The 23277-nt window shown below is 48.5% G+C and overlaps 1 protein-coding gene across 1 annotated transcript; it reads left to right on the top strand.

The window, feature by feature from the left end:
• Positions 1-5426: 5426 nt before the first annotated feature.
• On the top strand, positions 5427-14089 carry PLPP7 (phospholipid phosphatase 7 (inactive)). Its single transcript, XM_044269199.1, has 2 exons — positions 5427-6048; positions 13625-14089. The coding sequence occupies exons 1-2, from the start codon at positions 5607-5609 to the stop codon at positions 13987-13989; spliced, it is 807 nt and encodes a 268-aa protein (XP_044125134.1). The 5' UTR covers positions 5427-5606; the 3' UTR covers positions 13990-14089.
• The last annotated feature ends 9188 nt before the right edge of the window (positions 14090-23277 follow it).

The following is a 23277-nucleotide window of genomic DNA, read 5'->3' as shown; positions in this document are numbered from 1 at the left end:
GTGTGCGGCTGAAGTAGTCACCAGCCTGATCCTCAGCTGTGTGAGGCAGAAGTAGTCACCAGCCTGATCCTCAGCTGTGTGAGGCAGAAGTAGTCATCATCCTGGTACTCAGCTGTGTGAGGCAGAAGTAGTCATCATCCTGATCCTCAGCTGTGTGCGGCTGAAGTAGTCACCATACTGATCCTCAGCTGTGTGCGGCTGAAGTAGTCACCAGCCTGATCCTCAGCTGTGTGCGGCTGAAGTAGTCACCAGCCTGATCCTCAGCTGTGTGAGGCAGAAGTAGTCATCATCCTGGTACTCAGCTGTGTGAGGCAGAAGTAGTCATCATCCTGATCCTCAGCTGTGTGCGGCTGAAGTAGTCACAACACTGATCCTCAGCTGTGTGAGGCTGAAGTAGTCATCATCCTGATCCTCAGCTGTGTGAGGCTGAAGTAGTCACCATACTGATCCTCAGCTGTGTGAGGCTGAAGTAGTCATCATTCTGATCCTCAGCTGTGTGCGGCTGAAGTAGTCATCATCCTGATCCTCAGCTGTGTGCAGCTGAAGTAGTCATCCTACTGATCCACAGCTGTGTGAGGCTGAAGTAGTCATCATCCTGATCCTCAGCTGTGTGAGGCTGAAGTAGTCATCATCCTGATCCTCAGCTGTGTGAGGCAGAAGTAGTCATCATCCTGATCCTCAGCTGTGTGAGGCTGAAGTAGTCACCATCCTGATCCTCAGCTGTGTGAGGCTGAAGTAGTCATCACCCTGATCCTCAGCTGTGTGAGGCTGAAGTAGTCATCATCCTGATCCTCAGCTGTGTGCGGCTGAAGTAGTCACCAGCCTGATCCTCAGCTGTGTGCGGCTGAAGTAGTCACCAGCCTGATCCTCAGCTGTGTGAGGCAGAAGTAGTCATCATCCTGGTACTCAGCTGTGTGAGGCAGAAGTAGTCATCATCCTGATCCTCAGCTGTGTGCGGCTGAAGTAGTCATCATCCTGATCCACAGCTGTGTGAGGCAAAAGTAGTCATCATCCTGATCCTCAGCTGTGTGAGGCGGAAGTAGTCATCATCCTGATCCTCAGCTGTGTGAGTCTGAAGTAGTCATCATACTGATCCTCAGCTGTGTGAGGCTGAAGTAGTCACCATCCTGATCCTCAGCTGTGTGAGGCTGAAGTAGTCATCCTACTGATCCTCAGCTGTGTGCGGCAGAAGTAGTCACCATCCTGATCCTCAGCTGTGTGAGGCAGAAGTAGTCATCATCCTGATCCTCAGCTGTGTGAGTCTGAAGTAGTCATCATACTGATCCTCAGCTGTGTAAGGCTGAAGTAGTCACCATACTGATCCTCAGCTGTGTGAGGCAGAAGTAGTCATCATCCTGATCCTCAGCTGTGTGAGTCTGAAGTAGTCATCATACTGATCCTCAGCTGTGTAAGGCTGAAGTAGTCACCATACTGATCCTCAGCTGTGTGAGGCTGAAGTAGTCACAACACTGATCCTCAGCTGTGTGAGGCTGAAGTAGTCATCATCCTGATCCTCAGCTGTGTGAGGCTGAAGTAGTCACCATACTGATCCTCAGCTGTGTGAGGCTGAAGTAGTCATCATCCTGATCCTCAGCTGTGTGCGGCTGAAGTAGTCATCATCCTGATCCTCAGCTGTGTGCAGCTGAAGTAGTCATCCTACTGATCCACAGCTGTGTGAGGCTGAAGTAGTCATCATCCTGATTCTCAGCTGTGTGAGGCTGAAGTAGTCATCATCCTGATCCCCAGCTGTGTGAGGCAGAAGTAGTCATCATCCTGATCCTCAGCTGTGTGAGGCTGAAGTAGTCACCATCCTGATCCTCAGCTGTGTGAGGCTGAAGTAGTCATCATCCTGATCCTCAGCTGTGTGAGGCTGAAGTAGTCACAATACTGATCCTCAGCTGTGTGAGGCTGAAGTAGTCATCATCCTGATCCTCAGCTGTGTGAGGCCGAAGTAGTCATCATCCTGATCCTCAGCTGTGTGAGGCAGAAGTAGTCATCATCCTGATCCTCAGCTGTGTGAGGCAGAAGTAGTCATCATCCTGATCCTCAGCTGTGTGAGGCTGAAGTAGTCATCATCCTGATCCTCAGCTGTGTGAGGCTGAAGTAGTCATCATCCTGATCCTCAGCTGTGTGAGAGTCTGGAGTAGTCATCATCTAGGGTCAGCAGCAGGAAGCTGGAGTAGTCATCATCCAGGGTATAAGCTTCAATTAGTTGGAGTAATCAACATCCATTTTCTCAGCTGCAAGAGACCGGAGTAGTTATCATCCAGGGCATCGGCTGAAGGAGGCCAGAGTAGTCATCATCCAGGGTCTCAGATACAAGAGGCCAATTAGTCATCATCCTGATCCACAGCTGGAGTAGTCATCATCCGTTTACAGGCTCTGAGCTGCAATTGGCTGACATAGTTATCATCTAGGGTCTCAGCAGCTGGAGTAGTCATCATCTAGGGTCTCAGCAGCTGGAGTAGTCATCATCTAGGGTCTCAGCAGCTGGAGTAGTCATCATCTAGGGTCTCAGCAGCTGGAGTAGTCATCATCTAGGGTCTCAGCAGCTGGAGTAGTCATCATCCAGGGTCTCAGCAGCTGGAGTAGTCATCATCCAGGGTCTCAGCTTCAATTGGTTTGAATAGTTAACATCCAGAGTTATAGCTGCATGAGACGGAGGTAGTCATCATCCAGGGTCCCAGCAGCTGGAGTAGTCATCATCCAGGGTCCCAGCAGCTGGAGTAGTCATCATCCAGGGTCCCAGCAGCTGGAGTAGTCATCATCCAGGGTCTCAGCAGCTGGAGTAGTCATCATCCAGGGTCTCAGCAGCTGGAGTAGTCATCATCCAGGGTCCCAGCAGCTGGAGTAGTCATCATCCAGGGTCTCAGCTGAAGAAGTCATGGTCTAGATTCTGTGTTGCAGGAGGCTGGAGTAGTCATCATCCGGGCTCAGCTGCAGGAATACTCACTGGTTTAATGCCCATACATCCTTATCCTCCCATGGAGGGACTCTGCAGTGCAGGGTACTACTCCACCCAGCAGTATTAGGGGACAAGAGCTAGGATGATACAATCTTCAAAGACCCGTCTGCTGATAGACAACTCTCATCATGCATGCTGTCTGCAGTGCAGCCTATCGGTCTGTTTTCTGGTGACAGCCCCCATCCTCCTCGCTGCTGCACTAAATCCCTGCACAGCTGCTGCTGGGTGATGTCTGACGGGCGCTGTGAGCGGGGCCCCTGGGCGTCGGGCCTTGTGCACTTGTCTCTAGACAGTGGCCATATTCTGTTCAGTCATGAAATGACTCGTCACCCAGCTTTTCCAGACCCAGAAGGGCAAATGAGTCTCATTCTGCAGGGATACATCCCTCTCTGCTGGATCTGGAGCCCAGAAAAGCAGGGGGCACAACTGGAGGCTGTAATGGAGGCCACAAGGGTCGTCACCCAGCTTTCCCAGGAGCAGAGAAAACTAAGAATCCTCTGAAGCAGAGGACTAATCCAAGAGGCCACATGAGGGAGAAAAACGTGTGATGGGTATGGAGGGGAAGAGCGGAGAAGCGTCTGCGTGAACAAGTGGGTGACCAAAGATCAATGCCATGGCCCGCAGAATGGCTGCCTACGGCGGACAAGAGCATTCTCGGAAATCTTCTCCGCAGTCTGTATCGTAGTTCTATATCTCACATGTCACGTGTAGGTTGTGGGAAGCGCGATATTTCCGGAAAAAGTGGAAAAGATGAACCCACAGTGAGTTTCCGGTCGTTGAACTGACGGTATAGAATCTGAACGTCGACGCTGCGCTCAGCGCTGATTGCGTGCATCGGATAATGGCGGCTAATGCAGTTACACGTGATTACAATCAGTCAACTTCCTTATAATTATATCATGTCAGGACCAGGCCATCCCTGGAGGAACCGGAGGAGCAGGAGTTAATTACGTAATTGCTGCCCCTTGTAATGGACGCCAGGATCGTAGTGAGACCATTGCAGTGTCTCAGCCTCGTCTGCAGCGGATCGTAAATCCCAGATTTACTGCATTATAAAAACATGCAGAATTTATTTAATCGCCGGTGGATTAGAGCGATGCGATTAAAATGAGGGGAGAAGACGCCGAGCTCTGGAAATATCACTGCCGGGGTCAGACGGGCTGTAGGTGGGGAATCGGGTGCAGCAGAACCTGTACTGATCCCGGGTTACATCCTGCATTATACTCCAGAGCTGCACTCACTGTTCTGCTGGTGCAGTCACTGTGTACATACATTACTTATCCTGTACTGATCCTGAGTTACATCCTGTATTATACTCCAGAGCTGCACTCACTATTCTGCTGGTGCAGTCACAGTGTACATACATTACTTATCCTGTACTGATCCTGAGTTACATCCTGTATTATACTCCAGAGCTGCACTCACTATTCTGCTGGTGCAGTCACTGTGTACATACATTACTTATCCTGTACTGATCCTGAGTTACATCCTGTATTATACTCCAGAGCTGCACTCACTATTCTGCTGGTGCAGTCACTGTGTACATACATTACTTATCCTGTACTGATCCTGAGTTACATCCTGTATTATACTCCAGAGCTGCACTCACTATTCTGCTGGTGCAGTCACTGTGTACATACATTACTTATCCTGTACTGATCCTGAGTTACATCCTGTATTATACTCCAGAGCTGCACTCACTATTCTGCTGGTGCAGTCACTGTGTACATACATTACTTATCCTGTGCTGATCCTGAGTTGCATCCTGTATTATACTCCAGAGCTGCACTCACTATTCTGCTGGTGCAGTCACTGTGTACATACATTACTTATCCTGTACTGATCCTGAGTTACATCCTGTATTATACTCCAGAGCTGCACTCACTATTCTGCTGGTGCAGTCACTGTGTACATACATTACTTATCCTGTACTGATCCTGAGTCACATCCTGTATTAGACTCCAGAGCTGCACTCACTATTCTGCTGGTGCAGTCACTGTGTACATACATTACTTATCCTGTACTGATCCTGAGTTACATCCTGTATTAGACTCCAGAGCTGCACTCACTGTTCTGCTGGTTGTTATTGGATACAATCATCAAGCTGTCATCTTACATTTTAAAGGATTATTCCAGGACCAACATATTGATGACTTGTCTATAGGATATCGGTTGATAAAACCCAACTTTCCAGGGTTCCAGAACGGCCACTGCAATGTATGAGTAAGAGCCCCTAGGGGAGCCGTCCCGGCGGCCATATTGGTTGTCACCCAGAAATAAGCGGTAGATAAAGCCCTGAACTGAGGTGACCCCGCTGTGAGCCGGGCAGCTGCTTCTGCTCATCCTCACGTCATGTGAGAAGTGGAGTTGGCACCGCCAGTGACTACATATCCCAGAATCCTCTGCGCCCTCGGGTTTAAATAGCCCATGTCAGGCCTCAGGTTACTTTCCAAGGGGCGGCCTTCCCCATTGGACGGCTCGTCGGCAGGACTATGGATAAACACATGGGGCATCTGCCTTAACTAAATATAACTTGGGACATGTGGCAGGGAGCAGCGCCCTCGCCCATACAACAAAGCCTCTCTCGTGCCCGCCGTCTTTTGAAGAAAGCTGTGCCCACAGCTTTGGGGGTCCCGTGAAGATGCCAGCCCCCCAGAAACGGAACAGAGTCCGGGACCGGAACAACGTGCTGGCCCGACCGGAGTTCATGTCCCTGAACCAGCCGACGACATCGCCCCAGGAGGGCAGAAACTTCAACAGGAAGCAGAGCGGGCAGTACGGCAACCCCAGCGAGGGCGCCCGCGAGAGGCGGCAGAGCCAGCAGCTGCCGGAGGAGGACTGCATGCAGCTCAACCCGTCCTTTAAAGGCATCGCCTGGAACTCCCTCATCGCCATAGATATCGCCATGTCCAAGAGGCTCGGCGTCTGTGCCCACAGCACCTCGTCTTGGGGCAGCGCCCGCTCCATGGTCAAGCTCATCGGCATAACCAGCCACGGCTTCCCCTGGATCCTGGGCACAGTGATCTGCCTGTGGAAGAGCAACACGCTGGCCGGCCAAGAAGTCCTGGTGAACCTGCTGCTGGGTAAGACTTTGCTCTTAGCCGCCTCCTCATGTAGCTCTGCTTGCTGTCAGTGAAAAGGAGCCTTTTGTTTACATCCCAGCTGAGGGTTTGTTACAGTCTGCACAATCCTCTCACCCAGCAGCGCTCATCTCTCTCCTGTCCTGACAGTTTGTTACAAAGTATCAGTCTGCAGCTCACAGACTGGAAACAACTGTAACAAACCCTCAGCTGTGAGAAGGATCAGGTCAGGAGGGGTGTACGGCGGCTTATGGATGTAAATAAGACTATTCCTATTTACTGACAGCAAGCAGAGGTCTTAAAAAGAATTAGGAATTGGAACAGAAAGTCTATACTACATGTGATCCATTCTGGATTCAGTTTACCCATCTCTAGATTGTATCTGTTTTTGGGAAACCTGAGTGGAAACCAATATGGCCGCCACAGGGGTTGTAGCCCGTTACCCAGGCTAGCTGGTCAGGGGGTCAGATGACCACGTCAGGCCACGTGTTTTGATTTATACAGTTTACAGCCTTTTGCTTTCCTTCTCCACATTATGTTTTCTTCTCCAGTCACATCCAAAGCTGCATCCAGAGAATGGCATCAGGGGAGCGCAGATAATATTTACAGGTCAGGTCACATGTCTAGAAGAGGGGTGGAGCTAAGCGGCTGCGGGTCTCCAAGGGCGACCAGTATCATTTTGAAAGCAGCTCTTGATGTGAGTGGAGAAGACACGAGAAGTGCAGACGTGACCTGTGACAGGAGTGATGGAGGCCGGGCGGCGGCCCCTTAGCTTAGCAAGAGATGTTAATGGAGCAACGGAGATAAGCGTCCACCACACGCCTCCGATTATTCCCAAGTGAAATAGAAGCCTGGCACTGAGACCTGTGTGCAGCCGTAGTGCCGCCTGGAGCGGGCTTATCACATGGGGGGCAGTCATCTCTAGAGCTCGGCCTGCCCCTTTAAGTCAGACGAGATCAAGACAGTGAAGGCCCCTACAGTGCCCATATAACATAGTGCCAAACAGTGCCTACATAACAGTGCCATGCGATGCCTACATAACAGTGCCATACAGTGTCTACATAACAGTGCCATACGATGCCTACATAACAGTGCCATACAGTGTCTACATAACAGTGCCATACAGTGTCTACATAACAGTGCCATACGATGCCTACATAACAGTGCCATACAGTGTCTACATAACAGTGCCATACGATGCCTACATAACAGTGCCATACAGTGTCTACATAACAGTGCCATACAGTGCCTACATAACAGTGCCATACAGTGCCTACATAACAGTGCCATACAGTGTCTACATAACAGTGCCATACAGTGCCTACATAACAGTGCCATACAGTGCCTACATAACAGTGCCATACAGTGTCTACATAACAGTGCCATACGATGCCTACATAACAGTGCCATACGATGCCTACATAACAGTGCCATACGATGCCTACATAAGTGCCATACGATGCCATACGATGCCTACATAACAGTGCCATACGGTGCCTACATAACAGTGCCATACGATGCCTACATAACAGTGCCATATACCTACATAACAGTGCCTACATAACAGTGCCTACATAACAGTGCCATACGGTGCCTACATAACAGTGCCATACGGTGCCTACATAACAGTGCCATACGGTGCCTACATAACAGTGCCATACGGTGCCTACATAACAGTGCCATACGGTGCCTACATAACAGTGCCATATACCTACATAACAGTGCCATATACCTACATAACAGTGCCATACGGTGCCTACATAACAGTGCCATATACCTACATAACAGTGCCATAAACCTACATAACAGTGCCATACGGTGCCTACATAACAGTGCCATATATCTACATAACAGTGTCTAAATAATGGTGCCATATACCTACATAACAGTGCCATACAGTGCCTACATAACAGTGCCATACAGTGCCTACATAACAGTGCCATACAGTGCCTACATAACAGTGCCATACAGTGCCTACATAACAGTGCCATACAGTGCCTACATAATAGTGCCATACAGTGCCTAGTTAACAGTGTCATATACCTACACAACAGTGCCATACGGTACCTACATAACAGTGCCATACAGTGCCTACATAACAGGACCATACAGTGCCTACATAACAGTGCCATACAGTGCCTACATAACAGTGCCATACAGTGCCTACATAACAGGACCATACAGTGCCTACATAACAGTGCCATACAGTGCCTACATAACAGTGCCATACAGTGCCTACATAATAGTGCCATACAGTGCCTACATAACAGTGTCATATACCTACATAACAGTGCCATACGGTGCCTACATAACAGTGCCATATACCTACATAACCGTGTCTAAATAATGGTGCCATACAGTGCCTACATAACAGTGCCATACAGTGCCTACATAATAGTGCCATACAGTGCCTAGTTAACAGTGTCATATACCTACATAACAGTGCCATACAGTGCCTACATAACAGTGCCATACAGTGCCTAGTTAACAGTGTCATATACCTACATAACAGTGCCATACAGTGCCTACATAACATGCCATATACCTACATAACAGTGTCCTAAATAATGGTGCCATACAGTGCCTACATAACAGTGCCATACAGTGCCTACATAACAGTGCCATACAGTTGCCCTACAATAACAGTGACATACAGTGCCTACATAACCGTGGCCATACAGTGCCTACATAACAGTGCCAATACAGTGCCTACATAACAGTGCCATACAGGTGCCTACATAACAGTGCCTAAATAATGGTGCCATACAGTGCCTACTAACAGTTGCCATATATCTCCATAACAGTGCATACGGTGCCTACATAACAGTGCCATATACCTACATAACCGTGTCTAAATAATGGTGCCATACAGTGCCTACATAAACCGTGCCATACAGTGCCTACATAACAGTGCCATACGGGTGCCTACAGAACAGTGCCTAAATAACGGGGCCATACAGTGCCTACATACCAGTGCCATACAGTGCCTACATAACCGGACCATACGTGCCCTACATACAGTGCCATACAGTGCCTACATAACAGTGCCATACAGTGCCTACATAACAGTGCCATACAGTGCCTAATAACAGTGCCATACAGTGCCTACATAACAGTGCCATACAGTGCCTACATAACAGTGCCATACAGTGCCTACATAACAGTGCCATACAGTGCCTACATAACAGTGCCATACGGTGCCTACATAACAGTGCCATACGGTGCCTACATAACAGTGCCTAAATAACAGTGCCATACAGTGCCTACATAACAGTGCCATACAGTGTCTACATAACAGTACCATACGATGCCTACATAACAGTGCCTACATAACAGTGCCATACGATGCCTACATAACAGTACTCACATTACAGTGCCTACATTACAGTGTCATATACCTACATAACAATGCCATACAGTGCCTACATAACAGGACCATACAGTGCCTACATAACAGTGCCATACAGTGCCTACATAACAGTGCCATACAGTGCCTACATAACAGGACCATACAGTGCCTACATAACAGTGTCATACAGTGTCTACATAACAGTGCCATACAGTGCCTACATAACAGTGCCATACAGTGCCTACATAACAGTGCCATACAGTGCCTACATAACAGTGCCATACAGTGCCTACATAACAGTGCCATACAGTGCCTACATAACAGTGCCATACGGTGCCTACATAACAGTGCCTAAATAATGGTGCCATACAGTGCCTACATAACAGTGCCATACAGTGCCTACATAACAGTGCCATACGGTGCCTACATAACAGTGCCATATACCTACATAACAGTGTCTAAATAATGGTGCCATACAGTGCCTACATAACCGTGCCATACAGTGCCTACATAACAGTGCCATACGGTGCCTACATAACAGTGCCTAAATAACGGTGCCATACAGTGCCTACATAACAGTGCCATACAGTGCCTACATAACAGGACCATACAGTGCCTACATAACAGGACCATACAGTGCCTACATAACAGTGCCATACAGTGCCTACATAACAGTGCCATACAGTGCCTACATAACAGTGCCATACAGTGCCTACATAACAGTGCCATACAGTGCCTACATAACAGTGCCATACAGTGCCTACATAACAGTGCCATACAGTGCCTACATAACAGTGCCATACAGTGCCTACATAACAGTGCCATACGGTGCCTACATAACAGTGCCATACGGTGCCTACATAACAGTGCCTAAATAATGGTGCCATACAGTGCCTACATAACAGTGCCATACAGTGTCTACATAACAGTACCATACGATGCCTACATAACAGTGCCTACATAACAGTGCCATACGATGCCTACATAACAGTGCCATACAGTGCCTACATAACAGGACCATACAGTGCCTACATAACAGGACCATACAGTGCCTACATAACAGTGCCATACAGTGCCTACATAACAGTGCCATACAGTGCCTACATAACAGTGCCATACAGTGCCTACATAACAGTGCCATACAGTGCCTACATAACAGTGCCATACAGTGCCTACATAACAGTGCCATACGGTGCCTACATAACAGTGCCATACGGTGCCTACATAACAGTGCCTAAATAATGGTGCCATACAGTGCCTACATAACAGTGCCATACAGTGTCTACATAACAGTACCATACGATGCCTACATAACAGTGCCTACATAACAGTGCCATACGATGCCTACATAACAGTACTCACATTACAGTGCCTACATTACAGTGTCATATACCTACATAACAATGCCATACAGTGCCTACATAACAGGACCATACAGTGCCTACATAACAGTGCCATACAGTGCCTACATAACAGTGCCATACAGTGCCTACATAACAGTGCCATACAGTGCCTACATAACAGTGCCATACATCTACATAACAGGACCACCCAGTGCCGGGAAACACTACTGAAACAAAAAACGTAAAAACTGATCCGTTTAAAACGGCCCGCAAAACACTGAAAAAGCCATATGGTCGTGTGAACAAGCCCTAACATTGCCACACAGTGTCCACATAACTGTGCCACACAACTGTGCCCCACAGGGTCCACATAGCTGTGTCCCAGTGTCTACATAGCTGTGCCACCCAGGGCCTACATAACTGTGCCACCCAGGGCCTACATAACTGTGCCACCCAGGGCCTACATAACAGTGCCACCCAGGGCCTACATAACAGTGCCACCCAGGGCCTACATAACAGTGCCACCCAGGGCCTACATAACAGTGCCACCCAGGGCCTACATAACAGTGCCACCCAGGGCCTACATAACAGTGCCACCCAGGGCCTACATAACAGTGCCACCCAGGGCCTACATAACAGTGCCATCCAGGGCCTACATAACAGTGCCACCCAGGGCCTACATAACTGTGCCACCCAGGGCCTACATAACTGTGCCACCCAGGGCCTACATAACTGTGCCACCCAGGGCCTACATAACTGTGCCACCTAGGGCCTACATAACAGTACAGGAATATCATGAAGAGTTTGCCCAGTTTTATGTAAATTTCTCCAATATTGTTTCAGTTCTTCTCAGTTTTGAAGATCTCTGCTTGCTGTCAGTTGGAGCACATGTTCTGAAGACCCATCCTGATCATGTGATACGTTGTACCGAAATCAGGAATTAAATCAATTGGAGAGTAGGATGCGTTGTCAGCCTCTGGCAGTAATCCCATTCACTGACCGCAAGCAGAGATTGTGAAAATGGTGAAGGTTTGAAGCATAAATATTTAAATATGTCTATACTGTCCTAGTGACAGGTTCATCACAGGTGTAGGGCCCCTGAGGGCCCCAGTGCAGCTGAGCACTAAACACAGACATCATGAGCCCGCGCCACAATTCACAGTCTTTTCTAGCTCATGTTTTCAGGAACATTCTGTCCAGAGGCAGCGAGGTCCCTGCGTGTGACAGAGAGCAGACCCGTCACAGTGTGTCAGGACGCCAGCGCCCGGCGATTCTCCCTGATCCTAATTATTTGGGTCAAAGAACACCAGGAGCGGGATTAGGTGATCTGTGACTGACTGCACCACCTGCAGCTATTTCTGGGGGTAGAGCGTCTAAAGTGCTGACACCCTCAAACTGATCCCCTGCTGAATCACCGCAGGAGAAAGAGACGGCCACGAGACTGCACCCTCCGGAGAGAGCGCAGCGAGAGCAGAGAGACGCCGCAAAACCAGTGATGTCCTCATAGCAAATCACTGAGCACACGTCACCCACTGCAAGCAACTAACCGACCCCAACCAGGAGCAGTATTATAGCAGTTATATTCCTGTACATAGGAGCAGTATTATAGCAGTTATATTCTTGTACATAGGAGCAGTATTATAGTAGTTATATTCCTGTACATAGGAGCAGTATTATAGTAGTTATATTCTTGTACATAGGAGCAGTATTATAGTAGTTATATTCTTGTACATAGGGAGCAGTATTATAGTAGTTATATTCTTGTACATAGGGAGCAGTATTATAGTAGTTATATTCTTGTACATAGGAGGCAGTATTATAGTAGTTATATTCCTGTACATAGGAGCAGTATTATAGTAGTTATATTCTTGTACATAGGAGGCAGTATTATAGTAGTTATATTCTTGTACATAGGAGCAGTATTATAGTAGTTATATTCTTGTACATAGGAGGCAGTATTATAGTAGTTATATTCTTGTACATAGGAGCAGTATTATAGCAGTTATATTCTTGTACATAGGAGCAGTATTATAGTAGTTATATTCTTGTACATAGGAGCAGTATTATAGTAGTTATATCCTTGTACATAGAAGGCAGTATTATAGCAGTTATATTCTTGTACATAGGAGCAGTATTATACTAGTTATATTCCTGTACATAGGAGCAGTATTATAGCAGTTATATTCTTGTACATAGGAGCAGTATTATACTAGTTATATTCCTGTACATAGGAGCAGTATTATAGCAGTTATATTCTTGTACATAGGAGCAGTATTATAGTAGTTATATTCCTGTACATAGGAGCAGTATTATAGTAGTTATATTCCTGTACATAGGAGCAGTATTATAGTAGTTATATTCTTGTACATAGGAGCAGTATTATAGTAGCTATATTCTTGTACATAGGAGGCAGTATTATAGTAGCTATATTCTTGTACATAGGAGGCAGTATTATAGCAGTTATATTCTTGTACATATGAGGCAGTATTATAGTAGTTATATTCTTGTACATAGGAGCAGTATTATAGTAGTTATATTCTTGTACATAGGAGCAGTATTATAGTAGTTATATTCTTGTACATAGGAGCAGTATTATAGTAGTTATATTCTTGTACATAGGAGGCAGTATTATAGCAGTTATATTCTTGTACATAGGAGGCAGTATTATAGCAGTTATATTCTTGTACATAGGAGGCAGTATTATAGTAGTTATATTCTTGTACATAGGAGCAGTATTATAGTAGTTATATTCTTGTACATAGGAGCAGTATTATAGTAGTTATATTCTTGTACATAGGAGGCAGTATTATAGCAGTTATATTCTTGTACATAGGAGGCAGTATTATAGCAGTTATATTTTACCATATTCTCCTTCCTTCCCTGGCAGCTCTTCTTCTGGACATTCTCACAGTGGCTGGACTACAGAAGTTGATGAAACGCCGTGGTCCATATGACGTTAATCCTAGTATCTTGGATTATCTCGTTCTCGATGTCTATGCCTTCCCAGCAGGACATGCCAGTCGGGCCACTATGGTGTCCAAGTTCTTCCTCAACCATCTAGTGCTCGCCATCCCGTTGCGGGTTCTCCTGGTCCTGTGGGCCTTCAGTGTTGGAGTGTCTCGCATTATGATTGGCCGCCACCATATCAGTGATGTCATGGGAGGATTTGTGACTGGTTACTTGCAGTTTAACTTTGTGGAGGTTCTTTGGCTCTCGTCGAGTACATGTCAGATGTTGTCTTCGTTATGGTGAGCGCCTCCATGGAGACACGGGACTTCATGACTACAAGGACTTTGCGTTATTTTTCTGTTCTGGAATAGAAACTATTAAATATCTTTGTCTTAATAATTCATCTCTGGATGTCCAGTTTTGGTGTTTTTAACCCAAAGTAAGTACAACACACAGACCGGGATGGATCCATGTATTTGAGCTCATAGGAACAGACGCCCTGATTTATCCCTGTCTTTACTCCCGAATTTTGGCTTCAAAAAGTTGCAAAATGTTCGGATTTTTTTTTGGGGGCTCAGCAGAAAATTTGCAACTTTTTCTATTTTCACACCTCTCACTACAATTTAAAAAAATTTGTCGTAGAGTGGGCGTGGCCATCTATGTTAATGAGCTTCACTCCAGATTAGTCACTGGAACTTATTTTATTAAAACGTTGCAGAAAAAAAGTTGCAACTTGACAGTTGCAACAGAGGAGGGCGACAAGAGTGTGAGCTTATAGGACGAGACATAAAGCGCCCCCAGATCTCGCTATCCCCCCCCCTCAGTATTGTTGGCAGGCGTCCCTCATACTTTCACACCTTGCGCTGGCAGCAGAGTCACTTACCTCAGATATCTCCACGCCGGGGCCTCTTTCTTCTATATGAAGGCTCTCCGGTAAGTCGCTCTCCGGTAAGTCGCTCTCCGGTAAGTCGCTCTCAGCTGGTAATTCAGGTTTTCCCAGTCACGTGACTTGATGTTGTGACATAACATGACCACGCTGTGACATCATAGGACACACACAGCTCTGCCATGTCATGGACTTGTCTACAGTTATACATTGCAACAAACCACCAGCTGTTGGAGGTAGCAGCTCTTTACTAGTCTCTGGGGTAAACTACAATGTTCCCATTCACTGATAAGAAGCAGATATTTAAAAAAAATAGAAAGAATTGATCTACAGGATATACTGTGTTAGAGACGGGCAGAGCTCTTCATGGTGCAGCGGTTGTGGGTGGACGAGCCCTTTAAATGACCTTGGACGGGCATAATTGGTTGCAGAGGTCACAGCTTTAACCCCTTGTTGAATGACATAACGATTAAGCAGCTTACAGTTACACAGGACAGCAGGATTGTAACCCTGGCATATGGCGCTGCTGCCAACCTCCCTCTCTGCCCGCAAGCTGATTATTTGGGAACTGGGCGCATAATCAAATGATAAAATATTATTTGCCGCTTTACATGTATGTAACGTCCCACCTATCACTGTGCAGTGAACATATAGCAGTGTCATGCAGTGCCCACATATCACCATGCAGTGCCCACACATCACCGTGCAGTGCCCACACATCACCGTGCAGTGCCCACATATAGCAGTATCATACAGTGCCCACATATCACCGTGCAGTGCCCACATATAGCAGTGTCATACAGTGCCCACATAACACTGTGCAGTGCCCACATATCACCATGCAGTGCCTACATATCACTGCCCAGTGAACATATATCACCGTGCAGTGCCCACATATCACTGTGCAGTGCCCACATATCACCATGCAGTGCCCACATATCACTGTGCAGTGCCCACACATCACCGTGCAGTGCCCACATATAGCAGTGTCATACAGTGCCCACATATCACCATGCAGTGCCCACATATCACCGTGCAGTGCCCACATATAGCAGTGTCATACAGTGCCCACATATCACAGTGCAGTGAACATATAGCAGTGTCATACAGTGCCCACATATAGCAGTGTCATGCAGTGCCCACATATCAGCGTGCAGTGCCCACATATCACCGCGCAGTGCCCACATATAGCAGTGTCATACAGTGCCCACATATCAGCGTGCAGTGCCCACATATCACCGTGCAGTGCCCACATATCGCAGTGTCATACAGTGCCCACATATCCCCACTTAGTGATGAGCGGCAGGGGCAATATTTGAATTTGTGATATTTCGCTAATATTTGGGTGAATATTCACCATATATATTCGAAAATTCGAGAATTCGTTATCTCCAGTCATTATTTTCTTGATTGCGGAAATCGGCAATTGAAAAATTTGCAATCAACACTAATACTAAAGCCAAAGATATCGCAGCCTTCTCATTGGCCCACAAGCCAGAGGCAGGGAGGGATCAGCTGTACCTAATTTAAAAAAATCTCGAATATATGTCACTATATTCTAAATATTCGTGAATTCTCGAGGTGCCGATATTCACGATAAAAATTAGCAATTTGAATATTCATGATCAACACTAATTCCCATACAGTGCCCACATATCCCCGCAGTGAACACCGTGTATAGTGCTGTGTATTAGATATAGTAGGTGTGACATGAGGGATGGGTGGTGGGGCCTCTATCACGGGGGCCTCTATCACGGGGGCCTCTATCACGGGGGCCTCTATCACGGGGGCCTTGTTTCCCATGTTTGACTCCAGGTCAGTCTTCCCTGTCGCCCCCTGGATGACTGGTGGAGACGACTGCAGCATCTCGGAGGGATGACCGTCCATAAACAGCACCAGTGCCCGTCCTGAGCGCCGGCAATGAGAGACCACAAGTCTTATCTACTGAGCGCAGGAAGGACTGCAACAGCGGATCACATGTATCACACCACTGTATCTCAGCTTGTGTGTCATATTGTGTGTGAGATACTGTCTGCTGAGCTGTGTATCTAATCCTATCCTGTGTGATACTGTCTGCTGAGCTGTGTATCTAATCCTATCCTGTGTGATACTGTCTGCTGAGCTGTGTATCTAATCCTATCCTGTGTGATACTGTCTGCTGAGCTGTGTATCTAATCCTATCCTGTGTGATACTGCCTGCTGAGCTGTGTATCTAATCCTATCCTGTGTGATACGGTCTGCTGAGCTGTGTATCTAATCCTCTCCTGTGTGATACTGTCTGCTGAGCTGTGTATCTAATCCTACCCTGTGTGATACTGTCTGCTGAGCTGTGTATCTAATCCTATCCTGTGTGATACTGTCTGCTGGGATGTGTATCTAATCCTATCCTGTGTGATACTGTCTGCTGAGCTGTGTATCTAATCCTACCCTGTGTGATACTGTCTGCTGGGATGTGTATCTAATCCCATCCTGTGTGATACTGCCTGCTGAGCTGTGTATCTAATCCTATCCTGTGTGATACTGCCTGCTGAGCTGTGTATCTAATCCTACCCTGTGTGATACTGTCTGCTGGGATGTGTATCTAATCCCATCCTGTGTGATACTGCCTGCTGAGCTGTGTATCTAATCCTATCCTGTGTGATACTGCCTGCTGAGCTGTGTATCTAATCCTATCCTGTGTGATACTGTCTGCTGAGCTGTGTATCTAATCCTCTCCTGTGTGATACTGACTGCTGAGCTGTGTATCTAATCCTATCCTGTGTGATGCTGTCTGCTGAGCTGTGTATCTAATCCTATCCTGTGTGATACTGTCTGCTGAGCTGTGTATCTAATCCTATCCTGTGTGATACTGTCTGCGGAGCTGTGTATCTAATCCTATCCTGTGGGATACTGTCTGCAGAGCTGTGTATCTAATCCTCTCCTGTGTGATACTGTCTGCTGAGCTGTGTATCTAATCCTATCCTGTGGGATACTGTCTGCAGAGCTGTGTATCTAATCCTCTCCTGTGTGATACTGTCTGCTGAGCTGTGTATCTAATCCGATGCTGTGTGATACTGTCTGCTGAGCTGTGTATCTAATCCTATCCTGTGTGATACTGTCTGCTGAGCTGTGTATCTAATCCTATCCTATCCTGTGTGATACTGCCTGCTGAGCCGTGTATCTAATCCTATCCTGTGTGATACTGTCTGCTGAGCCGTGTATCTAATCCTATCCTGTGTGATACTGTCTGCAGTGCTGTGTATCTAATCCTATCCTGTGTGATACTGTCTGCTGAGCTGTGTATCTAATCCTATCCTGTGTGATACAGCCTGCTGAGCTGTGTATCTAATCCTACCCTGTGTGATACAGTCTCAGACACACGTCCCCCCTGTATATTATCAGTGTTCTGTACCCCGGGGGCTCAGCATCGGTAGAAGTCTCGGACTATTCCTATCTAACAGCTGGAGGTTTCGGTGGAGGCCGCGGCTATAAATGAAGCGCTATTTATACGGCGGAGGGACAGGCGCGGCGCTCCTCGTGGAGGTCGTCTTACACTTGTAGCTGTGGCGGCGCGAGGCTGATCCTCCGGCTCTCAGTCGATTGCTGTACATATTCCTTGCTCTCCCATATTAGAAGGTTGTGTCACTGACAAGATGTCTCAGTCCCAACTGGCACCATCCAGGCACAACCCTGTCACCATCCCTGCATCACTCCAACGCCATCTGTGCAAAACCTTATCACCATCCTGGCACCATTCCTTTACCACCCCGTCACCATCGCTGCAGCACCTTGGCATCACCCTATCACCATCGCTGCATCACCCTATCACCATCGCTGCAGCACCTTGGCATCACCCTATCACCATCGCTGCAGCACCTTGGCATCACCCTATCACCATCGCTGCAGCACCTTGGCATCACCCTATCACCATCGCTGCAGCACCTTGGCATCACCCTATCACCATCGCTGCAGCACCTTGGCATCACCCTATCACCATCGCTGCAGCACCTTGGCATCACCCCATCACCATCGCTGCAGCACCTTGGCATCACCCCATCACCATCGCTGCAGCACCTTGGCATCACCCCATCACCATCGCTGCAGCACCTTGGCATCACCCTATCACCATCGCTGCAGCACCTTGGCATCACCCCATCACCATCGCTGCAGCACCTTGGCATCACCCTATCACCATCGCTGCAGCACCTTGGCATCACCCCATCACCATCGCTGCAGCACCTTGGCATCACCCCATCACCATCGCTGCAGCACCTTGGCATCACCCCATCACCATCGCTGCAGCACCTTGGCATCACCCTATCACCATCCCTGCACCACCCTTTCATACCTCCCAACTTTTGAAAATTGCGAAGTTTAGTAAGGAGCAATGTAGTAAATATATGAATGCACATTTATGCAATAATTCCCCAAGTTGAAAAGAGGGACCCTTGGAAAGCACGCCCTTTCACCATCCCTGGCATCACCCCATCACCACCCCAGCAATATCCCTGCACCATGCTTGCTGGGGCAGATTGGCCATAGACCCTACAGGGGATTTTCCGGTGTGCCGATGCCCACAGGGCCACCTGTGCCCTCCTCACTGCCACTACTGGGGGCACTATGGGAGTCATTAGTAGAGGGAGTCCGGTCTTGGTGCTGTGGCCCACATCTCCCCTCCTAAGCCCCTGCTCCGCATCCATGTAGAGACAACTGAAGGAGGAGGAGGACAGGACGTGGCGGCTACTGATGGCCACCACAGCGGGACCACGTCTGGGCATAGTATTCTGTGCCGCACTGTGGTATAACTGACTCTGCCAACTTGTATTGGCCACCTTCTGTCAATTTGGACCCACCTACAACATTGGGGCCACTTTTAGTTTTTTTCCAGGGCCACGTTAAGTTCCCAGTCCGCCCCTGCAGCCCAGGTTACTGTACAGCGGAAATGGCCCACATAGCAATCCCATAATATATTTTTACTATCACAGCAACATGGCGCTCAGTCCTAATCCAGCGCCACGCGGGGGTCACGTGACGTCTCCAGGATGGGAATCGCAATCATCTTCCCTCCATCAATGAGAAGTCCGCGATCACGATTTTACTGCAGAGTTTGATATGTTTTTGGTACTTGTACATTTGAATCTTGATCAGGATTTTGATCACAATGAAAAAATGCATTGGAAACAACGGATCCGCCATTTATTTATTTTTTACAATTTTTCGGGTTTAACATGCAAAAGCCGGATCCGGTTTGACAGAACACACGGCGCCGGATCCGGCGTTAATGCAAGTCAATGGGAAAAAAGCCTGATCAGGCGTTCAGTCAAAGTGTTCAGGATTTTTGGCCGGAGGTAAAAATACAGCATGCTACGGTTTTCTGAAAAGCCTGATCAGTCAAAAAGACTGAACTGAAGACGTCCTGATGCGTCCTGAGGGACGGACTCTCCATTCAGAATGCATTAGGATAAAACTGATCAGTTCTTTTCCAGATTTGAGCCCCTAGGACGGAACTCAGCGCCAGAAAAGAAATACGCTAGTGTGAAAGTACCCTAAGAATGTCATTTCCGTTTCCCCCCCCCCCCCCAAGCCCTATTGAAGTGAATGGTTCCGCATACGGACCTTCAAAAAATTGGTACGAAAACAAATACATTCGTATCCATGAGCCCTTATTAATATGTTTCATTGCTGCCATCAGCCTCCAGGTGGCGCTGTGTCCATGCATTTTCTACAGCTCTCCTTCCAACTGGAGAAATATTCAGCACATACACCATCTACAGGCATAAAGGAGTACTGCGCCTTAAAATACCAAACCCATAACTGCAATGATACATTGTAACAAACTATCAGGATAGGTGCCACTAGAGTTTTAGCTCACAGATGATTGTCTAGCCTGGATACAACTGTAACAAACCCTCAGCTGTACTAAGTCAGGACCGATATCAGCCTCATGATGCAAACAATGAGCCCATCACATAATAGTGCCAACAGAGCCCCATAATGTCCCTATAATAGTTCCTGCCTCAGGACACCATAGCAATGTCCTCATAATAGTGCCAGCCATACGGCCACCATAACAATGTCCCCATAACAGTGCCAGACACAGGGCCCCATAACAATACACTGTCCACATAATAGTGAAAGCCACAAGACCCCATAATAATGTCACCATAATAGTCTCTGCTGCAGGACTCCAACCAATGTCCCTATAATAGTGCCATTCACAGGGCCCCCATAACAATGTCATACCTCTCAACTGTACTGGATATGGTGGGACAGTCCCGGGTTTCAGTGGCGGTCCCGTGGTCCCTGAACGGCTGAGGCATGTCCTGCTCTCAGCTGATTGGAACGGAGAAGCAGGTGCCGTCCGCTCCCCACGCCACCATTCCTCTCAGCGGCAGCACCATATCTGTCACACATTGCTACGCTGGTCTGTGCGGGGGCACATATCTGGGCATAGCTACTGTGAGGGGGGGCACATATCTGGGCATAGCTACTGTGAGGGGGGCACATATCTGGGCATAGCTACTGTGAGGGGGACACATATCTGGGCATAACTACTGTGAGGGGGCACATATCTGGGCATAGCTACTGTGAGGGGGCACATATCTGGGCATAGCTACTGTGAGGGGGCACATATCTGGGCATAGCTACTGTGAGGGGGCACAATCTGGGCATAGCTACTGTGAGGGGGCATAGCTACTGTGAGGGGGCACATATCTGGGCATAGCTACTGTGAGGGGGGCACATATCTGGGCATAGCTACTGTGAGGGGGGCACATATCTGGGCATAGCTACTGTGAGGGGGGCACATATCTGGGCATAGCTACTGTGAGGGGGGCACATATCTGGGCATAGCTACTGTGAGGGGGGCACATATCTGGGCATAGCTACTGTGAGGGGGGCACATATCTGGGCATAGCTACTGTGAGGGGGGCACATATCTGGGCATAGCTACTGTGAGGGGGGCACATATCTGGGCATAGCTACTGTGAGGGGGGCACATATCTGGGCATAGCTACTGTGAGGGGGGCACATATCTGGGCATAGCTACTGTGAGGGGGGCACATATCTGGGCATAGCTACTGTGAGGGGGGCACATATCTGGGCATAGCTACTGTGAGGGGGGCACATATCTGGGCATAGCTACCGTGAGGGGGGCACATATCTGGGCATAGCTACCGTGAGGGGGCACATATCTGGGCATAGCTACCGTGAGGGGGCACATATCTGGGCATAGCTACCGTGAGGGGGCACATATCTGGGCATAGCTACCGTGAGGGGGCACATATCTGGGCATAGCTACCGTGAGGGGGGCACATATCTGGGCATAGCTACCGTGAGGGGGGCACATATCTGGGCATAGCTACCGTGAGGGGGGCACATATCTGGGCATAGCTACCGTGAGGGGGGCACATATCTGGGCATAGCTACCGTGAGGGGGGGGCACATATCTGGGCATAGCTACTGTGAGGGGGGGGCACATATCTGGGCATAGCTACTGTGAGGGGGGCACATATCTGGGCATAGCTACTGTGAGGGGGGCACATATCTGGGCATAGCTACTGTGAGGGGGGCACATATCTGGGCATAGCTACTGTGAGGGGGGCACATATCTGGGCATAGCTACTGTGAGGGGGGCACATATCTGGGCATAGCTACTGTGAGAGGGGCACATATCTGGGCATAGCTACTGTGAGGGGGGCACATATCTGGGCATAGCTACTGTGAGGGGGGCCCATATCTGGGCATAGCTACTGTGAGGGGGGCACATATCTGGGCATAGCTACTGTGAGGGGGGCACATATCTGGGCATAGCTACTGTGAGGGGGGGCACATATCTGGGCATAGCTACTGTGAGGGGGGGGGCACATATCTGGGCATAGCCACTATGTGCTGGCGGAAATAGGGAATAATTACTATGTGGGTGTGTACAGTTATGTTGTGGGCGGAGTTAAGGGCGTGGCTAGGCACATATTTGTGTTTTCCCATAAGGTGGGTGATTGGGGAGATCCTAAAACATTTCATGTGAAAATGGCCGAATGTACATCATGTGCCTGAACCTCAATCAGCTGCCTGGAGACAGAACCCAAGATCTCAGCTTCCCATCCCGGGAGCTTCATGGATTTTGGTTCCCACAAGGCAAATGAGTGACATGAAGCTTGTTTTTTGGGGAGTTTTATGTGGCTTAACGTACAAGAAACACCTCCGATGTATAGGAGCACCGGCCGAATAGGAGCATCGGCTGACACTGGGTATAGGAGCACCGGCTGACACTGGGTATTGGAGCACCGGCTGACACTGGGTATTGGAGCACCGGCTGACACTGGGTATTGGAGCACCGGCTGACACTGGGTATTGGAGCACCGGCTGACACTGGGTATTGGAGCACCGGCTGACACTGGGTATTGGAGCACCGGCTGACACTGGGTATAGGAGCACCGGCTGACACTGGGTATAGGAGCACCGGCTGACACTGGGTATTGGAGCACCGGCTGACACTGGGTATAGGAGCACCGGCTGACACTGGGTATAGGAGCACCGGCTGACACTGGGTATAGGAGCACCGGCTGACACTGGGTATTGGAGCACCGGCTGACACTGGGTATAGGAGCACCGGCTGACACTGGGTATAGGAGCACCGGCTGACACTGGGTATTGGAGCACCGGCTGACACTGGGTATTGGAGCACCGGCTGACACTGGGTATTTGAGCACCGGCTGACACTGGGT

Source organism: Bufo gargarizans, chromosome 9, assembly GCF_014858855.1.
Source record: "Bufo gargarizans isolate SCDJY-AF-19 chromosome 9, ASM1485885v1, whole genome shotgun sequence".
NCBI lineage: Eukaryota > Metazoa > Chordata > Amphibia > Anura > Bufonidae > Bufo > Bufo gargarizans.
The sequence above is the reverse complement of the archived record's forward strand: the minus strand, read 5'-3'. Positions and strand labels throughout refer to the sequence as shown.